The sequence below is a fragment of the Canis lupus genome, chromosome 26 (assembly GCF_011100685.1).
Source record: "Canis lupus familiaris isolate Mischka breed German Shepherd chromosome 26, alternate assembly UU_Cfam_GSD_1.0, whole genome shotgun sequence".
In the NCBI taxonomy this organism is placed as follows: Eukaryota; Metazoa; Chordata; class Mammalia; order Carnivora; family Canidae; genus Canis; species Canis lupus.
In genome coordinates, this window is record NC_049247.1 from 22,536,906 (window position 1) to 22,555,661 (window position 18,756).

Sequence of the window (18,756 nt, forward strand, 5' to 3'; positions counted from 1 at the left end):
GTTTCACGTCTAGTGCTTCCTCTTACTATATAACCTTAAGCAGTTCAGTGTCTGAGTTTCAGTTTTCTTATCTCTAAAACACGGATGGCCATAGCACCACCCTCAACAATGAGGACATATATATGGAACATCAGGAGTGCAGAGTATATAAAGTAGTGCACACAGCCTGCCACTTTACTCAGCAGGTATCAATAAAAGCACAGAAGGAGATGGGAACAAAGAGGAAGTATCCTTGGCCTCAACCTGGAGTTAGTGATGAAATCAAGGATGCTTCCTGAAGGCATTTTCAGATAGATAAGCAGGAGACATGGCATGCAAGTGGAGAAGAATCCTATTGCATTGGGGTTGGGGGAGTAGTGGGGGAGTGACAGAGGTGATATTGAGCGAGAGGCAGCCAGGTCAGGAGGAACAGTTGACCCTTGAACAACACAGGTTTCAGCTGTGTAGGTCCACTTTTACACAGATATTTTTTGATATAGGACAGTAAATGTATTTTCTCTTCCTCATGATTTTCTTTCTTCTTTTTAAAAGGGTTTATTTACAAAAATAAAAATAAAATAAAAGGGTTTATTATGAGTGCAGCTGGGGGGCAGAGGGAGAGGGAAAAGCAGACTTCCTTCCCTCTGAGCAAGGAGCCCAATGCGGGCCGGATCCCAGGACCCTGGGATTATGACCTGAGCCAAAGGCAGGCACTTAACTGACTGAGCCACCCAGACACCTGTTCTCATGATTATCTTTTACTTTTTTTTTTTTTTTAAGATTTTATTTATTTATTCATGAGAGACACACACAGAAAGAGGCAGAGACACAGGCAGAGGGAGAAGCAGGCACCATGCAGGGAGCCCAACATGGAACTCGATCCCGGGACTCCAGGATCAGGCCCTGGGCTAATGGTGGCATTAAACTGCAGAGCCACCGGGACTGCCCTCTCATTCTTTTCTTTTTTTTTTTTTTTTTCTCTCTCATGATTTTCTTAATAACATTTTCTTCTTTCTAGCTTACTTGATTTTAAGGAAACAGCATATACTACATATAGCATACAAAATATGTGTTAATTAACTGTTTATGTTATTGGTAAGGCCTCTAGTCAACAATTGGTATTAGTAGTTAAGTTTTTGAAAAGTCAAGAGTTATATGTGGATTGTCAACCACACAGCGGGTTGGCGCCATTAACTCTTGCATTGTGCAAGGGTCAATTGTACTGGAGAAAGGGAGATCTTTGTGGGAGATCTCCAGGATCTCCAGGATCAGGCCCTGGGCTGAAGGCGGCACTAAACCTCTGAGCCACCCGGGCAGCCTGTTACTTTCTTTTTTTTTTTTACTTTCTTTTTAACTTCAGCTGTTCTAGTAGGTGGCAAAGTGATATCTCACTGTAGTTTTTGTTTGTTTGTTTTTGAGAAGGGGGAAGAGAGAGAGCATGGGGGGGAGGGGGGCATAGGGAGAAAAAGAGTCTTAAGCAGGCTCCACACCCAGCACAGAGCCTGATCTCACAACCGAGAGATCACAACCTGTGCCTAAATCAAGAGTCAGGCACTTAAAAAAAAAAAAAAAAAAAGAGTCAGGCACTTAAGCCACCCAGGCACCCTGTCACTGTAGTTTTGATTTGCATCGGACTAATGATGTTCAGCATATTATCCAGTACTTACTAGCCATTTATAAATCTTCTTTGAAGTAATGTCTGTTCACATCCTTTGCCCTTTTAAAAACCGAGTTGTCTTTTTACTATTGAGTTACAAGAAATTTTTCACATACTGTGATACAATTCCCTTATTGGATATATAATTTGCAAATATTTTCTCCTATTTTGTGTTATCTTTTCACTTTCTTGATGATAACCTTTGTCTTTTTGTTTTTGTTTTTTTAAGCTTTTATTTATTTATTCATGAGAGACACACACACACACACAGAGAGAGAGAGAGAGGAACAGACACAGGCAGAGAGAGAAGGAGGCCCCATGCAGGCAGCCTGACGTGGGACTCGATCCCCCGTCTCCAGAATCACACTCTGGGCTGAATGTGGCGCTAAACCGCTGAGCCACCTGGGCTGCCCTTGATGATAACCTTTGAACCACAAAAATGTTTAATGTTGTTGAGGTCAACTCATCAATCTTCTCTTTTGTTACTCATGCTTTTGGTGTTGCAGCTGAGAAACCATTACAATTACCTTTGCATTTTCTTCTAAGAGTTTTATATTTTTAGGGATCCCTGGGTGGCGCAGCGGTTTGGCGCCTGCCTTTGGCCTAGGGCGCGATCCTGGAGACGCAGGATCGAATCCCACGTCGCACTCCCGGTGCATGGAGCCTGCTTCTCCCTCTGCCTGTGTCTCTGCCTCTCTCTCTCTCTCTGTGTGACTATCATACATAAATGAAAATTAAAAAAAAAAAAAAAAAAAGAGTTTTATATTTTTAGCTCCTACATTTATATCAATAATCCATTTTGAGTTCATTTTTGTATATAGTCTGAGGCAAGGATCTAACCTCATTCTTTTGCATGTGGCTATCCAACTATTCCAACATCATTCTTGGAAAGTCTATTATTGGGGTGACTGGGTGGCTTGGTCAGTTACGCATCTGCCTTCAGCTCAGGTCACGATTCCAGGTTCCTGGGATCGAGCCCAATATCAGGATCCTCACTCAGCGGGGAATCTGCTTCTCCCTCTCCCTCTGCCTTCCACTCCCCCTGCTTGTACTCTCTCTCTCTGTCAAATAAATAAATAAATAAAATATTTTTTAAAAGAAGAAGAAAGGAAAGAAAAGTCTATTCTTTCCCCCATTGAATTGTTTTGGCATCCTTGTTGAGAATCAAATGATCATAAATGTAAGAGTACATTTTGGAATTCTTAATTCTATTCCATGATCTACACATCTATCCTCATGTCACTATGATACTGTTTTGTCATTAGTTAAGTATGTTGAGAAGCTGGAGCCAGTGTATTGAATTTAGAATATGCAGATTATGACCTGGTGAATGAGGGCACACAAACCACCCACACATTCTCAATATTGGAGCTCCCACTTTGGGGAAGTGAAAACCACGAGGTTGTTGTGATTGAAGGCACAGTTTCAAGACACACAAAAGAAGTAAAGTCATAGGATTTATTACTTACAGATCGCAGAAGTGGAGTGGCAGGTGAGAAAGGTATAGGAGATGGGGAGAGGTGGCCAACACAATGAGCTGGAGGAAGGGCAGTTCCCTGTCCTAGGTCATGAGTGAGCAGGAGATGGAGAACAGGGTTGCAAGATCTATTATTTATAAGGTGGTTGAGGTAGAGATCACTAACTTTTCATGGGCTTAACTACATGATTATTTTAAAAGGTGCCCTGGGAAAAGCAAAGTCCTAAATTCAAGTCCTTATTAACTGTCCAGACTCTGGATATGAGCACGATTATCATGCTGTAAAATGCCTACGTGGCAACTCAGAAAAACAAAAGTTGTTTTTCTCATAACAGCAAATTCAAGTCCATCAATTTCATTCCTCCTCCTCCTCCTCCTTCTTCCTCCTCCTCCTCCTCTTCCTCTTCCTCTTCTTCTTTAGCTGGGCATGGAGCCCAATGTGGGGCCCAAACTCACACCTGTGAGATCAAGACCTGAGCCAACAGTGGTTTGGCGCCGCCTTCGGCCCAGGGCATAATCCTGAAGACCTGGGATCAAGTCCCATGTCAGGCTCCCTGGATGGAGTCTGCTTTTCCCTCTGCCTGTGTCTTTGCCTCTCTCTCTCTCTCTCTCTCTCTCTCTCTGTGTCTCTCATGAATAAATAAATAAAATTTAATAAATAAAAAATAAAGACACAGGTTAAGTCCAACAAGACTGCCCTTATTTCAGATGTCAGCCTCAAGTGGGAGTCCTCAGGCCATCCATACTTATGACAGATGGGCTACGAGTTCAAGAGGTTCCCATAACCCTTCTTAGAATCAACAATTCACTAGAATGATTCACATAACTCATAAAAAGTTATATTTGTGACTACAGTTGTATGAATGATACAAATAAAAAGACACATAGTGCAAGATCTGAACAGAGAGTTTCCTGGGACTCCCTGTTGTTGTTTTTGTTTCAAGTAAGTTCTACACCCAATGTGGGGCTTGAACTCAAGACCCTGAGATCAAGAGTGGCATACCTACAGACTAAGCCAACCAGGTGCCCCTGTAGGAAGATTGTTAATTACTAACTTTATCTCTTATTACAGGTCTATTCAAAATTTCTATTTCTTCTCAAATCAATTTTGTTAATTTGTGTCTTTCTAGGAATTTACCCATTTCTTCTAAATTATCTAATTTATTGGCATATGTTTGCTTTGTATTCCTTTCTAATTATCTCTTTAATTCTTTTTTTTTTTCTTTTTTATTTAAGTAAGCTCCATGCCCAGAGCAGAGTCCAGCATGGGGCTTGAACTCACAACCCTGCATTTAAGACCTGAGCTGGGATCCCTGGGTGGCGCAGCGGTTTAGCGCCTGCCTTTGGCCCGGGGCATGATCCTGGAGACCCGGGATCGAATCCCACGTCAGGCTCCCGGTGCATGGAGCCTGCTTCTCTCTCTGCCTGTGTCTCTGCCTCTCTCTCTCTCTCACTGTGTGCCTATCATAAATAAATAAAAATTAAAAAAAAAAAAGACCTGAGCTGAAATCAAGAGCCAGATAATCAACCAACTGAGCCACCCAAGTACCACCACTCTCTTTCATTCTTAATTTTAGTAATTTGAGTCTTTGCTTCTTATTTTTTGGCCAGTCTAACTAAATGTTTATCAAATGTCTTGTTCTCTTCATAGAACCAACATTTCATTTCACTGTTTTTTCTCTATTGTTTCTACTATTTCATTTACTTCTACTTTAATCATTATGATTTCCTTCCTTCTGCTTGCTTTGGATTTAGTGTGCTCTTCTTTTTCTAATTGTATAAGGTGGAAATTTAAGCTATTGATTTGAGATATTTCTTCTTTTCTAAAATAGTTGTTCAAAGCTATAAATTTCCCTCTAGGCATTGCTTTTGCTGAATCCCAAAACCTTTGGTGTGTTGTACTTTCATTTTCATTCATTTCAAACCATTTCCTAATTTCTTCTTTCATCCTCTAGTTCTACTAGGTTCTTTTTTTCTTTTTTTAAGTTTTGGGGTTTTTTTATTCATGAGAGACACAGAGAGAAAGAGGCAGAGACACAGGCAGAGAGAGAAGCAGGCTCCACACAGGGAGCCCGACGTGGGACTCGATCCCGGGACCCCAGGATCACACCTTGGGCTGACTGCGGCGCTAAACCACTAAGCCACCGGGGTTGCCCTTCTACTAGGTTCTAAAAAAAGCAAGTTTCTGTGATGCTGGGGTAACTCAGTGGTTGAGCCTCTTGCCTTTGGCTCAGGACATGATCTTGGGGTCCCGGGATAGAGTCCTACATCAGGCTCCCCTCAGGGAGCCAGCTTCTCCCTCTACCGATGTCTTCTGCCTCTCACTCTTTGTCTCTCATGAATAAATAGTCCTTTAAAAAAAAAAAAAAGATTTATTTATTTATTTTATGATAGACATAGAGAGAGAGAGAGAGAGAGAGAGAGGCAGAGACATAGGAGGAGGGAGAAGCAGGCTCCATGCCGGAAGCCCGACGCGGGACTCGATCCTGGGACTCCAGGATCGTGCCCTGGGCCAAAGGCAGGCGCCAAACCGTTGAGCCACCCAGAGGATCCCCCGAATAAATAAAGTCTTAAAAAAAAAAAAAAAGAAAGAAAGAAAAAGAAAAAAGAAAGAAAGAAAAAAAGAAAAGAAAAGAAAAGAAAAGAAAAAAGAAAAGAAAAGAAAGCAAGTTTCATACAGCATTCCAGCTCTGGTAAGTACATTCAGCAAGCAGGCATGAAACAGCCATATGACTTACTCTAAAATCTCCCATATGCACCCCTACACCCCGGACCTGTTCCTCTTTGCTTTTCCTAGAACTCCTTGCACAAAAGATTCATCTGAGGCAAATGAAAAAAGTATTCCGATGTTAGGATAGAACTAAGAACCCTCCCCACCTGTATTGGGCACAGGACCCTTTAAGAATCAAATGGGGGTTGGGGGGGATCCCTGGGTGGCTCAGTGGTTTAGTGCTTGCCTTCTGCCCAGGGCATGATTCTGGAGTCCTGGGATGAGTCCCACATCGGGCTCCCTGAGTTGAGCCTGCTTCTCTCTCATTCTCTCTCTCTCTGTCTCTCTCATGAATAAATAAAATTAAAAAAAAAAAAAGAATCAAATCTGGGATGCTATCTTGAGTATGGAACGGTGAAGCACTCACTAGATTTTTATGGATGAAGACGCCTCTAAACTAATTCTAGTTGATCCACATTTTATTTTAAGATTTTTATTTATTTATTCATAGACACACACAGAGAGAGATGCAGAGACACAGGCAGAGGGAGAAGCAGGTTCCATGCAGAGAGCCCCATGTGGGACTAGATCCTGGTCCCCAGGATCACACCCCAGGCTGCAGGCAGCGCCAAACCGCTGCACCACCAGGGCTGCCCAATCCACACGTTTTAAACACCACTCCTCTTTACTAACAAAAGCCTAAGTCTAATGTCAATTAGGGTAATGAGCAGAAACCTCTAGGGTTCATAATGAAAGATAGCTGAAGCACTTATAGGAGTTACTTTTTTTTTTTTTTTTAAGTAGGCTCAACACCCAATGTAGGGCTTAAACTCATGACCCTGAGATCAAGATCACAAGTCACATAGTTTACCAACAGAGCCAGCCAGGCACCCCCAAGGAGTTGCCTTTGATTAAATCTCCTTGCTACCCCAGGAGCCTGTATCATGGTTAGGGAGGAGCATATCCTCCCTGGGGTGGATCCATGCCAGCACACACATTCTATCACACTCTCTGTGCAGAAATAATAAAGAAAATTGTAGACCACATCACAGTTATGCAGGCAAAACAACTCTGAGTAAAACTTTATTAATAAACCCAAAGTTGTGGCACCTGGGTGGCTCAGTGGTTGAGCCTCTGCCTTTGGCTCAGGACATGATCTTGGGGTCCTGGGATCAAGTCCCACATCGGGCTCCCCACAGGGAGCCTGCTTCTCCCTTTGCCTGTCTCTGCCTCTCTGTGTCTCTCATGAATAAATAAATAAAATCTTTTTTAAAAAAAATGAACCTAAGGTTGTTTTTTGTTTTGTTTTGTTTAACACATGTGAGAATTGTGAAAACCAAGTTAAATGAATAGCTAAGAATGTGTACAGAAGCCCCTCCATTGTTCCTCGGGACAACGTGGAAACAAGGGAGGTGCCTCACTGCTCAGACCAATTGCCCATTTATTCAGCCCCAGTCGTGGGCACCAAGGAAACCAAGAAAATTTGTGGGCATTCTCATTGACGTTAACCCCAAAGAACTGTGTGAAAATCTGTAACTTCATGTTTTCAAGCCTGCTCTTGGTGGAATACACTCCATAAGGCACTTCAAGAGTTTAAATAGGAGCACTTGTCATTGCCTACAATCTGTAAGTAGCTCCTCTCTTCTGGCTCCAAAAGCACCTCAAACATTTAATATACTGGAAAGGTCTGAACAAAAGGACAGCAATTGTTACCAGAGAGAAGGAAAACTACACAAAAATTTGGAGGTGAGTAAAAGGAACTGAGAGAAGTTCAACAAGAAACAGAAGAGGGACGCCTGGGTAGCTCAGTGGTTGAGCATCTGCCTTTGGGCCAGGTCGCAGTCCCTGGGTCCTGGGATCGAGTCCTCCATCAAGCTCCCTGCAGGAGCCTGCTTCTCCCTCTGCCTGTACGTCTGCCTCTGTGTGTGTGTGTGTGTGTCTCGCATGAATAAATGAATAAAATCTTAAAGAAAAATAAAATCATCCAGAAATTAAAAGTTTATTTTAATTAATAAATAAATAGGGCAGCCCGGGTGGCTCAGCAGTATAGCGCTGCCTTCAGCCCAGGGCATGATCCGGGAGACCCAGGATCGAGTCCCACATAGTGCTTCCTGCATGGATCCTGCTTCTCCTTCTGCCTGTGCCTCTGCCTCTCTCTCTCTCTCTCTCTCATGAATAAATAAAATCTTTTAAAAAATCAATCAATCAATCAATAACACAGGAGTTGCTAGAGGCTCCCCTGGGTGGCTCAGTGATTGAGCATCCACCTTTGACTCAGGTCATGATCCCGGATCCCTGCAATGGAGTCCCACATCGGGCTCCCTGCAGGGAAGCTGCTTTTTCCTTTGTCTCTGTCTCTGCTTCTCTATGTTTCTTATGATAAATAAAATATTTTTTTAAAAAAGTAGTTGTTAAAGATAAACTAAAACATTCACAGATAAAATATGATTCTGAGATTTGCTTTAAAGTAATCATGAGGGAAGCCTGGGTGGCTCAGAGGTTGAGCGCCTGCCTTCGGCCCAGGGCATGATCGGGCTCCCTGCATGGAACCTGCTTCTCCCTCTGCCTGTGTCTCTGCCTCTTTCTCTTTCTCTGTGTCTGTCATGAATAAATAAATAAATCTTAAAAAAAAAAAAAAGTAGGGCAGCCCGGGTGGCTCAGCGGTTTAGCACTGCCTTCAGCCCAGGGCCTGATCCTGGAGACCCAGGATCGAGATCCATGTCAGGCTCCTTGCATGGAGCCTGCTTCTCCCTCTGCCTGTGTCTCTGCCTCTCTCTCTGTGTATTTCATGAATAAATAAATAAAATCTTTAAAAAGAAAGTAATCGTGAAAGACTCCCATGACCTAAAACAGTATTTTCTATTTACATATTATATCCCTTTATTATCCTTGTATGCACATTTTTTTCATACCTGTAGCCATAATATATCAATACTTTTATGATTTGAACATTTCTTTTTATTTTATTTTATTTATTTATTCATGAGAGACAGAGAGGCAGAGACATAGGCAGAGGGAGAAGCAGGCTCCTCGCAGGGAACCCAATGTGGGACTCCATCCCAGATCCTGGGATCAGGCCCTGAGCCAAAGGCAGACACTCAACCACTGAGCCACCCAGGTGTCCCGATCTGAACATTTCTGAATAGATGCTGCTTTTGAGAAGGTGCTACACATTTGGAATGTTAGTGGCAATATGTGACCATGTAGTTTTTACTCCATCCTGGATAGAAGATGCTGCCATTTTTAAGTATGAGCATTAATTCTTTAGGGATTATGATGGTTAATTTTGTGTCAACTTGGTTGGGCTAAATGATGCCCAGATAGATGGTAAAACATTATTTCTGAATATGTCTATGAAGGTGTTTCCAGAAAAGATTAACATTTGAATAGGTGAACCTGAGTAAAGCAGATGGCCCTCCAATGTGAGTGCTCATCACACAATCTGCTGAAGACCTCAACTGAACAAAACGGCAGAGGAAGAATGAATTGGCTCTTTCTGCTTCAGCTGAGACATCCATCTTCTTCTGCCCTTGAACAAAAAAGTGCTCCTGGTTCTCAGGCTTTCAGACTTGATGGAGACTTACACCATCAGCCCCCTAAATCACAGGCCATCAGACCCAGCTGAATTATATCACCAGCTTTCAGGGTTCTCCAGCTTGCAAAGAGAAGTGGCTTGGGACTTCTCAGCCTCCATAACTGTGTTATGGAACTCAGTTCCCATAACAGATTTTCTCTTGTGTATATATCTTATTGGTACTGTTTCTCTGGAGAACCCTAATAAAGGGATCTTCTCTTGCATATGCATTTTGTAGTGTTGTGCCCAAGATTGCGAATCCAAGAAACCACCAAGGAGCCGACACTGATGCAAGCGCACAAGGGTTTATTTGCAAGCTCGAGCTTGGGTCCAGGTATACCCGACACAACGGAGCAGGGACTTGGACCCCAAAGTGGGTTACAGCTGGGTTTTTTATAGGCTGGTCTAGGGGATGGAAGAATTTCTCAAGTTCTGTTTACATTTTGATATGGGGCTTTCAAGGGCATTGAGCTCTGTTCTCATCTACCACAGGTGTGGGCTCTGTTGTCTTTCTGATATGGAATTACCTGCCGAGGACATTGAGGACATTCTGCAGTTTTTCCTATAAAGTTCAGCTCTTATTCACAGGGGCCTAAGATGGCTGTACTTGTGCGAACGCTAAACTTGAGTGGAATGGCCTTGATTTTTCTCGGCCTCCACAGTAGAAGCTGAGCAGCAAAGAATGTTTCTTTTTGCTTATGGAGAACAGTGATAATGATCCTGCCTTTGGAATCAGCCAAATTTAAAACCATCAATACGAACTGTGAGACCTCGAGATATTTCCCTCACCTCCCTGAATCTTACTTAGCTTCTTATTTTACAAAGGAGTGCTATTGACAACATAGTACAGAATTGTGGTGAAGCTGACTACTTTTTATCACACTTAGCAAAGTGTCTGGTATAATAAATGCTCAGTAATTGCTTGCTGCTAGAATTAATTGCTTCTCTTAATTTTGTCTTCTTTAACCTTGTGTCTTAGTCTGGCCAGGCTTTATATAACAAATGTTATATACTAGGTAATAAAAATGACAGAAACTTGTGTCTCATGGTTCTGGAGACTGAGAAATCTGAGATTAGGATGCCAGCAGATTCTGTGTCTGGTGACAATCTTTATTTATTATTATTATTATTATTATTAAAGATTTTATTATTTATTCACGAGAGGCACAGAGAGAGAGAGGCAGAGACACAGGCAGAGGGAGAAGCAGGCTCCAGGCAGGAAGCCTGATGTGGGACTCAATCCCGGGTCTCCAGGATCACACCCTGGGCTGAAGGCGGTGCTAAACCGCAGAGCCACTGGGGGCTGCCCTGGTGACAATCTTTAAAAAAAAAAAAAAAGCCAATTATTTTACCTGCAAAAGATGGGTTCATTAAGGAATAAAAGAGAATTGTGGTTCGGGACAAACAAGTTGTGGCAAAACTGTAGGTAAGTCCAGGGAACAAAGGAGAGGTATGCTTTTTATGGAGAAAAAGGGAAAGTAGGAGAGGCTGTTATAAATTAAAAGTCCATTGGAATAAACTGGGAGTTCAAGTGTGGTGGCTTTTCATGAGATGAAAAGGTGCCTGATGAGGAAAGTGTCTCTTCCTCAGTTGGAATAGTAGTGTAGTATCCATCTGCATGGTCAAGTCCATCTTTTCTTTCCTGTTTTTTTTTTTTTTTCCTTAAGATTTTATTTATTTACTTATTTGAAAGAGAGAGAGAGAACACAAGCCAGGGGGTGGAGCAGAGAGAGAGAGAAACAGACTCCCCGCTGAGCAGGGAGCCCAATGCAAGGGCTCTATCCCAGGAACCTGAGATCATGACCTGAGCCAAGGTCAAACACTTAACCAACTGAGCCACCTAGGTGCCCCCCCACCTTTATTTTTATTTTTATTTTTATTTTTTTTCCCACCTTTGTTTTTAAAGATATTTATTTATTTATTTATTTATTTATTTATTTATTTATTTAAAGCTCTTATTTATTTATTCATGAGAGATACAGAGAGAGAGGCAGAGACACAAGCAGAGGGAGAAACAGGCTCCTCGCAGGGAGCCCCACGTGGGATCCGATCCCGAATCCCGGGATCATGCCCTGAGCCAAAGGCAGACACTCAACCACTGAGCCACCCAGGCATCCCTAAAGATTTTTTTTTTTTTTAAGATTTTATTTATTTATTCATAGAGACACAGCTAGAGAGAGAGAGGCAGAGACACAGGCAGAGGGAGAAGCAGGCACCACGCAGGGAGCCCGACATGGGACTCGATCCCGGGTCTCTAGGATCACACCCCGGGCTGCAGGCGGCGCTAAACCGCTGCGCCACTGGGGCTGCCCTAAAGATTTTATTTTGAAGTAATCTTGAGACTCCTGGGTCCTCAATCAGTTAAGTGGCAGGTCTTGATTTCAGTTCAGGATGTGATCTTAGGGCCCTGGGATAGAACCCTGTGTCAGATTCCGTGTGTGTGTGTGTGTGTGTGTGTGTGTGTGTGTAGTCTGCTTAGGATTCTCTCTCCCTCTCTCTGCCCACCCCCCCACTAGGGTGCATGCATGCACACGTGCACTTTCTCTCTAAAATAAAATAAAATCAATAAATAAATCTTTAAAAAAGAAAAAAGAGTAATCTCCACACACAATGTGGGGTTCAAACTCCTAGCCCTGAGATCAATACTAACTGTAAGACAACACTAACTCTGAGATTAAGCCACATGCTCTACTGATTGAGCCAGCCTGGCACCCCACGTCTTTTCCTGTTGGGTCTGCAACTGACTCTGACTAGTAGAGCGTAAGAGCTCCAAAACCACCCAACTCCATTTTTTATGATTTCCGATTACTGATTTTCATACAACCCATTCCTAGTTCACAGATGGCCATCTTTTTACTGTGTCCTTAGCTGGTGTGAGGGGCAAGGGAGTTGTCTCGAGTCTTTCATAAAGGCATTAATCCCATTCATGAAGATTCACTGTCCCATAGGCCCTAATCCCTATCCTGTAGGTCACACCTTCTGATACCATCACAATGAGGATTAGGATTTCAACATATGAATTTGGTAGGGATAGGGGTAGAGAGAATAACACAAATAGTCCTTTGCACTGTCTTATTGAACATATTTATTTCAAAAGCATTTATCTGGGGTGCCTAGCTGGCTGTCAGTAAAGCATAAACTCTTAATATCAGGGTTGTAAATTTGAGCCCCATGCTGGGTGTAGAGATTACTTAAAAATAAAAAAATAAAAAATCTTGAGGGTCCCTGGTTGGCTCAGCAGTTTGGCACCTGCCTTTAGCCCAGGGTGTGATACTGGAGGCCCAGGATGGAGTCCCACATCGGCTCCCTGCAGGGAGACTGCTTCTCCCTCTGCCTGTGTCTCTGCCTCTCTCTCTCTCTGTCTCTCATGAATAAATACATAAAATCTTTAATATATATATATAAAATAAAAAATTAAACAATTAAAAATCTTAAGAAAAAATAAAAAACAGGGGCACCTGGCTGGCTCAGTTGAAGGAGTATCTGGCTTTTGATCTTAGGGTTGAGCTTACTTAAAAAATAAAATCTGGGGAAATCCCTGGGTGGCTCCGCGGTTTAGTGCCTGCCTTCAGCCCAGGGCATGATCCTGGAGTCCCAGGATGGAGTCTCATATTGGCTCCCTGCATGGAGCCTGCTTCTCCCTCTGCTTCTCTCTCTCTGTGTCTCTCATGAATAAATAAATGAAATCCTTAAAAAAAATAAAATCTTTAAATTGGAAAAAGAACTAAAAACTTTGGGGATCCCTGGGTGGCGCAGTGGTTTGGCGCCTGCCTTTGGCCCAGGGCGCGATCCTGGAGACCCGGGATCAAATCCCACATCAGGCTCCCGGTGCATGGAGCCTGCTTCTCCCTCTGCCTATGTCTCTGCCTCTCTCTCTCTGTGTGTGTGACTATCATAAATTAAAAAAAAAAAAGAACTAAAAACTTTGTCTATGAAATAGCACATATTCCTTGGAACAGAATAAAAGCTTACAGTTTACACCCTTAAAGTGCAAGTTTTGATAACCCCACCTCTCATGGGTCATTGCCATCACTAGCTTGGTTTGGTGTCTTTTCTTCCAGAGTGGGTGAAGCTTAATACTTTTGTTTTAATATCCCAAGAAGGTTGTTTCTTGCTAAATTCTATTAACTAATGGCAATTAATTAGGTAGACAAATTACTTACCCTCTCTAAGCTTTAGTTTTATCACCTTTATATTGAATCATAAGTATACCTGAGGTCCAGTTATGAGAGTAAAATGAGAAAATGTAGAGAGTTATGTGTCATACGCTAGCACACAATGCGTATGTGTACATAGTAATGAATGATCTATCATTGCCATTAACCCAGAAAATGAACAGGTGAGCTTTGGCATACTGCCCAGCCAACTACTCCATCCTAGGAAATCCCAAGGGGGCTGGACAAATCAAAAGCATAGCTGCTGGTTGGATTTGCCAACACTGTTGTTGCTAAACAAACTCCGATAAACTCATTACAAGCAAAGACCTATCACTCAAAGACAAGTGTTTGGAAAAGAGAGAGAAATTTATTTTGGGGGAGGTGGCCAATTCAAGCCTAAAAACTGACTTCTCCATCTGCAAGATGCACACCTAGAATTTCATAGAGAGAGGTTCAGGGATGTAAGAGAATAGGCAGAGAGTGAGTGTTTCATGAATGGGGTTTGGGGTGTTCAGCCCATGATCAAGAGCATGGAAGGGGATGTATGGATGTGGTCTTCTAAGTATTCTATTGCTATCAGGGCTTTTTTTGGACTGGCAATTGGAATGCTGTAATTGTCAATGCCAGAGGAAAGTGCACTAAGAAATGACTGTTGGGGGAGATCCCTGGGTGGCTCAGTGGTTTAGCACCTGCCTTCGGCCCAGGGCGCGATCCTGGAGTTCGAGTCCCACATCGGGCTCCCTGCGTAGAGCCTGCTTCTCCCTCTGCCTGTGTCTGCCTCTCTCTCATGAATAAATAAATGAAATCTTAAAAAAAAAAAAAAAGACTGTTGGAGTCTATAATTGAACAAGGCAGCTTACTTGTGCACACACAAACCCACACAAATAAGAAAAAAGACTAGAAGTGATGAGGGAGCAGAAGGAAAGCTGAGGACAAAGCACAAGCTGACACACCTCAACCCCTATTCCCCACCCCTGGGTGGGATAGGTGTGCTCTTCCTCCTGGAAACCTCCAGCTTTCTTAATGCTAATGTTTTGCTGGAGGGAAAAACAACTTTATTTTTTTTATTTTTATTTATTTATGATAGGCACACAGTGAGAGAGAGAGGCAGAGACACAGGCAGAGGGAGAAGCAGGCTCCATGCACCGGGAGCCCAATGTGGGATTCGATCCCGGGTCTCCAGGATCGCGCCCTGGGCCAAAGGCAGGCGCTAAACCACTGCACCACCCAGGGATCCCGGGAAAAATAACTTTAGCTTGACAATAGTCAGGTGTCCAGGATCCTGAGAGTCTTCTTTAGTATATGTATATGTATATACATATACATATGTATATGTATGTATATTTAGTATATGAAAGTGCTTTTGGACCCCTCCCTTTTTCCTTACCTCCCCCAACTCCCAATATATAATCAGCCATTTCTCACAACCCCAGTGGAGCAGCTCTTTCTGCCCACAGGTCATCAGATGTTTTTTTGTTTTTTTTTTTTTAAGATTTATTTATTTATTTATTTATTTATTTATTTATTTATTTATGATAGAGAGAGAGAGAGAGAGAGACACAGAGGCAGAGACACAGGAGGAGGGAGAAGCAGGCTCCATGCCGGGAGCCCGACGTGGGACTGGACTCGATCCCGGGACTCCAGGATCACACCCCGGGCCAAAGGCAGGTGCCATACCACAGAGCCACCCAGGGATCCCCTTCATCAGATGTTTTAATAAAATCACCTCTTTTGCACCAAAGACGTCTCAAGAATTCTTTCTTAGCCATAGGGTCTGGACCTCACCTACATTCAAAACTGAATCATGAAAGATATTCATATAATGGAGCTCCCTGTGGGATGCTATGAAGGCTTTAAAAAAATTGATTCTATATACTTTTATCACCACCTCCTATCATTTTCTACTAGACTGTTAGTTTTATAACCAGAAAATACTGTTGTTTCTAAGAAGCTAGCAGATAAGATTAGCCACTAGGAGAACAGAGCCAAGAGGGTACTGTCAAAATGTCTATGTCTGGCCCATCAATTTCCTGAGAGGTTAACTGGAAGTCCCCTCAAAGAGGCAGACCCAGACTGTTACTAGAACGAAGAGATGCTCTCGGTGGCCACCATCAAATTCTGTACCGCTCTTCTCAGGTTACTGTAGGAGATAATGCATAATAATCCTCAGTCTTTTGCTTCCAGGGTCTGAGTGTGTCAGTCTCAGACACACTCTAGTGAGGCTTTCCTTTATTCCTCCAAAGCACTTTCTGCTGGGAAATTCAACGGGATGGAGCAGAGCCTAGCAATTTAGGACAGGGTCTAAGGTCTCAGACCTGGGATTGAACCCTTTCACTTATAAATAGGGGAATTGGGAACTAAAACTTGCCTCAGTTTTCTTATCTGTAAAGTGAGGCGTAAGAAAAGCATCCAATTGACAGTGTTGTGAGGAATACTTAATTTGGGTAAAGAGCACCTGCAAATAGGTAGTATATAATAAGTTATTCTAGTATAGTACATTGCCTGATAAGGAATATACAACTTGGTACAGAATTACGAACTAAAGAATGCATTTGGGTAGCCATTCAAGAAATACAGTTAGGTGGAAAGTAGTCTGAAAATGATATGCAGAGTACAAGTGTATGGGGCCACTTTTGCATGAACAGCATTTTGACTTAAAAGCAATTAAAATCCAGTAGATTCAAGAAAAGCTCTTTACCACCCCCCTCAACTGCCTGCTTTACCAGGAACAGAGCCATTAACAGAGATTCCTCTTTACCTAAGAAACATATGCATAATAAGGCAAGCTTTGTTTTCCAAAAACATGTCTCACTTTCCTGCTGGTTATTCTCTTTGTATTCTTTTTTCTTTTTTTTAAAGATTTTATTTATTTATTCATGAGAGACACAGACAGAGAGAGAGAGGCAGAGACACCGGCAGAGGAAGAAGCAGGCTCCATGCAGGGAGCCCGATGTAGGACTCTGTCCTGGGACCCCAGGATCACGCCTAGGGCCGAAGGCAGGCGCTAAACTGCTGAGCCACCCAGGGATCCCCTCCCCTTTGTATTCTTGATCCCTTATACCTCTCCTTAGCTCCTGTAAACCTCTTGTTGACTATGGTTTTGTGGGGTGTTTTTTTTTAAAGATTTTATTTATTTGAGAGAGTGTGTCCTTGAGCAGGGCAAAGGGAGAGGGAGCAGTCTCCCCACCAAGCAGGGAGCCAGATGTGGGGCTGGATCCCAGGACTCCAGGATCATCACCTGAGCCAAAGGCAGAAGCTTAACCAACTGAGGCACCCCAGGTGCCCACCGGTTCACTATGTTTGGAATTTCTTGTCTATGTGGATTTCCTGTATGCACAAAATTAAGTCTGGTTTTCTCTTGTTAATCTGTCTCATGTCAATTTGTTTGTTTGTTTTTTAAAGATTTTATTTATTCATGGAGGGGGGAGGGGCAGAGACATAAACAGAGGGAGAAGCAGGCTCCGTGCAGGGAGCCCGATGCGGGACATGCGCCCGGACTCCAAGATCACGCCCTGGGCCAAAGGCAGGCGCTAAACCGCTGAGCCACCCAGGGATCCCCAGGACTTTGCTTCCTTACTATTTATAGCATCCCTTCATTCTTCCTACTTTCTAGGAAAGATCAACTAAGTTACCCAATCATAAAACTATCCCTGCTTCCTGACAATATTAATTCTAGAACAAAGCCCTGCTTTCTGTCTTCTGTTTCACCTAAGACAGTCCGAAATCCTAAAAGAAGCTTTTTTTGACACCTCTTTGCTGAGACACTCCCTCTCTATAAGCAGGAGTAAATCTGTTTAATTATAGGCGTGTTTAGGTGGTTTTTGGCCAAAGGGCATTGAGTTTGGTATAAGCAACCAGACTGAAAGTAGTGTCATTCTCTGGGATGGGAAAAATGGTAAGATCAGCGGTTGGCGATATAGGAAAGTGTTGGGGTCGGAGCCGAGGGCCAAGCAAGAATTCTTGAGACATCTTGGGGGCAAAAAGGTGGTTTTATTAAAGTACAGGGACAGGACCCGTGGGCAGAAAGAGCTGTGCTGGGGGGTGAGGAGTGGCTGATGATATACTTTCAAGTTGGGAGGGGGTTAGGGATATCATAAGTCTCTAAGAAATTTTGGAAGCAAGGTTTCTAGGACCTTGAGGGGACAGCTATTGTTAGGAAAAGGCCATTTATTACTATCTAGTAAAACTTTAGTTATGAGATTCTTTAGATGAATATGGGTGGGTCATATGCTTGGAGGATGATTGCTAACATGTATCTTGGGAAGTAGAGATAAAGTTTCCAAAGGAATTTTATATGTGTTAAAATAGACTTACAGGATCATGGAGGTCAAGCTAATATCAAGCTAAGATCTTTTGCAAAGTATTAACATTGAGGCAGCTCTGGGTTCCTAGAGGAATGTCCTGGCCTATTTCAAGGACTTCTCAATGGAGTATAAGTAGTAAAGAAATTTAGTTGTTATTTTGCCTTGTCTCTCATGTCATTTGGGGTCAACCAACTCTGCTAGCCCCTCCGGCAAGACTGTTTCCAGATCTAGGCAGAGGCCTTAGACTTGACACTGCCTCTCGCAGTGCTCTGAGTATTTTACAGATACCTCCAAGCTGTTCCCCCTAAGACAACACCAAACCTTATTCATATTAAAACACGGAAATAATGAATAGCTGATAGTTAATGAGTATGTGCTATATGCCAAGCATTGCTCTAAGAGATGTAGTTTTCGTTTTTTAAAGTAGGATCTGGGCAGCCCGGGTGGCCCAGCGGTTTAGCGCCAGCCTTCGGCCCGGGGAGTGATCCTGGAGACCCGGGATCGAGTCCCCACATCGGGCTCCCTGCATGGAGCCTGCTTCTCCCTCTGCCGCTATCTCTGCCCTTTCTCTCTCTGTGTCTCTTATTAATAAAAATAAAAAGTAGGATGTATGCCCAACATGGGGCTTGAGCTCACCACCCGAGATCCAGTCACAGGCTCTACCCACTGAACCAGGCAGGCGCTTCAGGATGTTGTAATTCATTCGCTTCTCCCATCAACCCTAAGAAGAGAGGTGCTGTTGTTATCAGGTTTTACGACGGAGAAAACAGCTACAGAAACGCGAGGCAGGCAGAGGCGGCCATGCCAGTTGTAGTCCGCTCGGACTGCAACTCCCAGTATCCCTCGCGGCAGCCACTCTCCACACACAACAAATCCCGGCGTGCCCCGGGGCGGCCCG

At 43.2% G+C, this 18,756-nt stretch overlaps 1 protein-coding gene across 3 annotated transcripts in view; it reads right to left on the bottom strand.

Annotated features, from left to right (window-relative positions):
- CHEK2 (checkpoint kinase 2) overlaps positions 1–18,704 on the bottom strand; it is a 93,888-nt gene extending 75,184 nt beyond the window's left edge. The window contains exon 1 of one of the 3 annotated variants that reach the window (XM_038575531.1): positions 18,495–18,704. In XM_038575531.1, the coding sequence (XP_038431459.1) occupies positions 18,495–18,561 (67 nt within the window). In that variant the 5' untranslated portion in view covers positions 18,562–18,704. The remainder of the gene's footprint in view (positions 1–18,494) is intronic. The other 2 variants (XM_038575528.1, XM_038575526.1) reach the window with 2 other exon arrangements.
- Between the last annotated feature and the right edge of the window lie 52 nt (positions 18,705–18,756).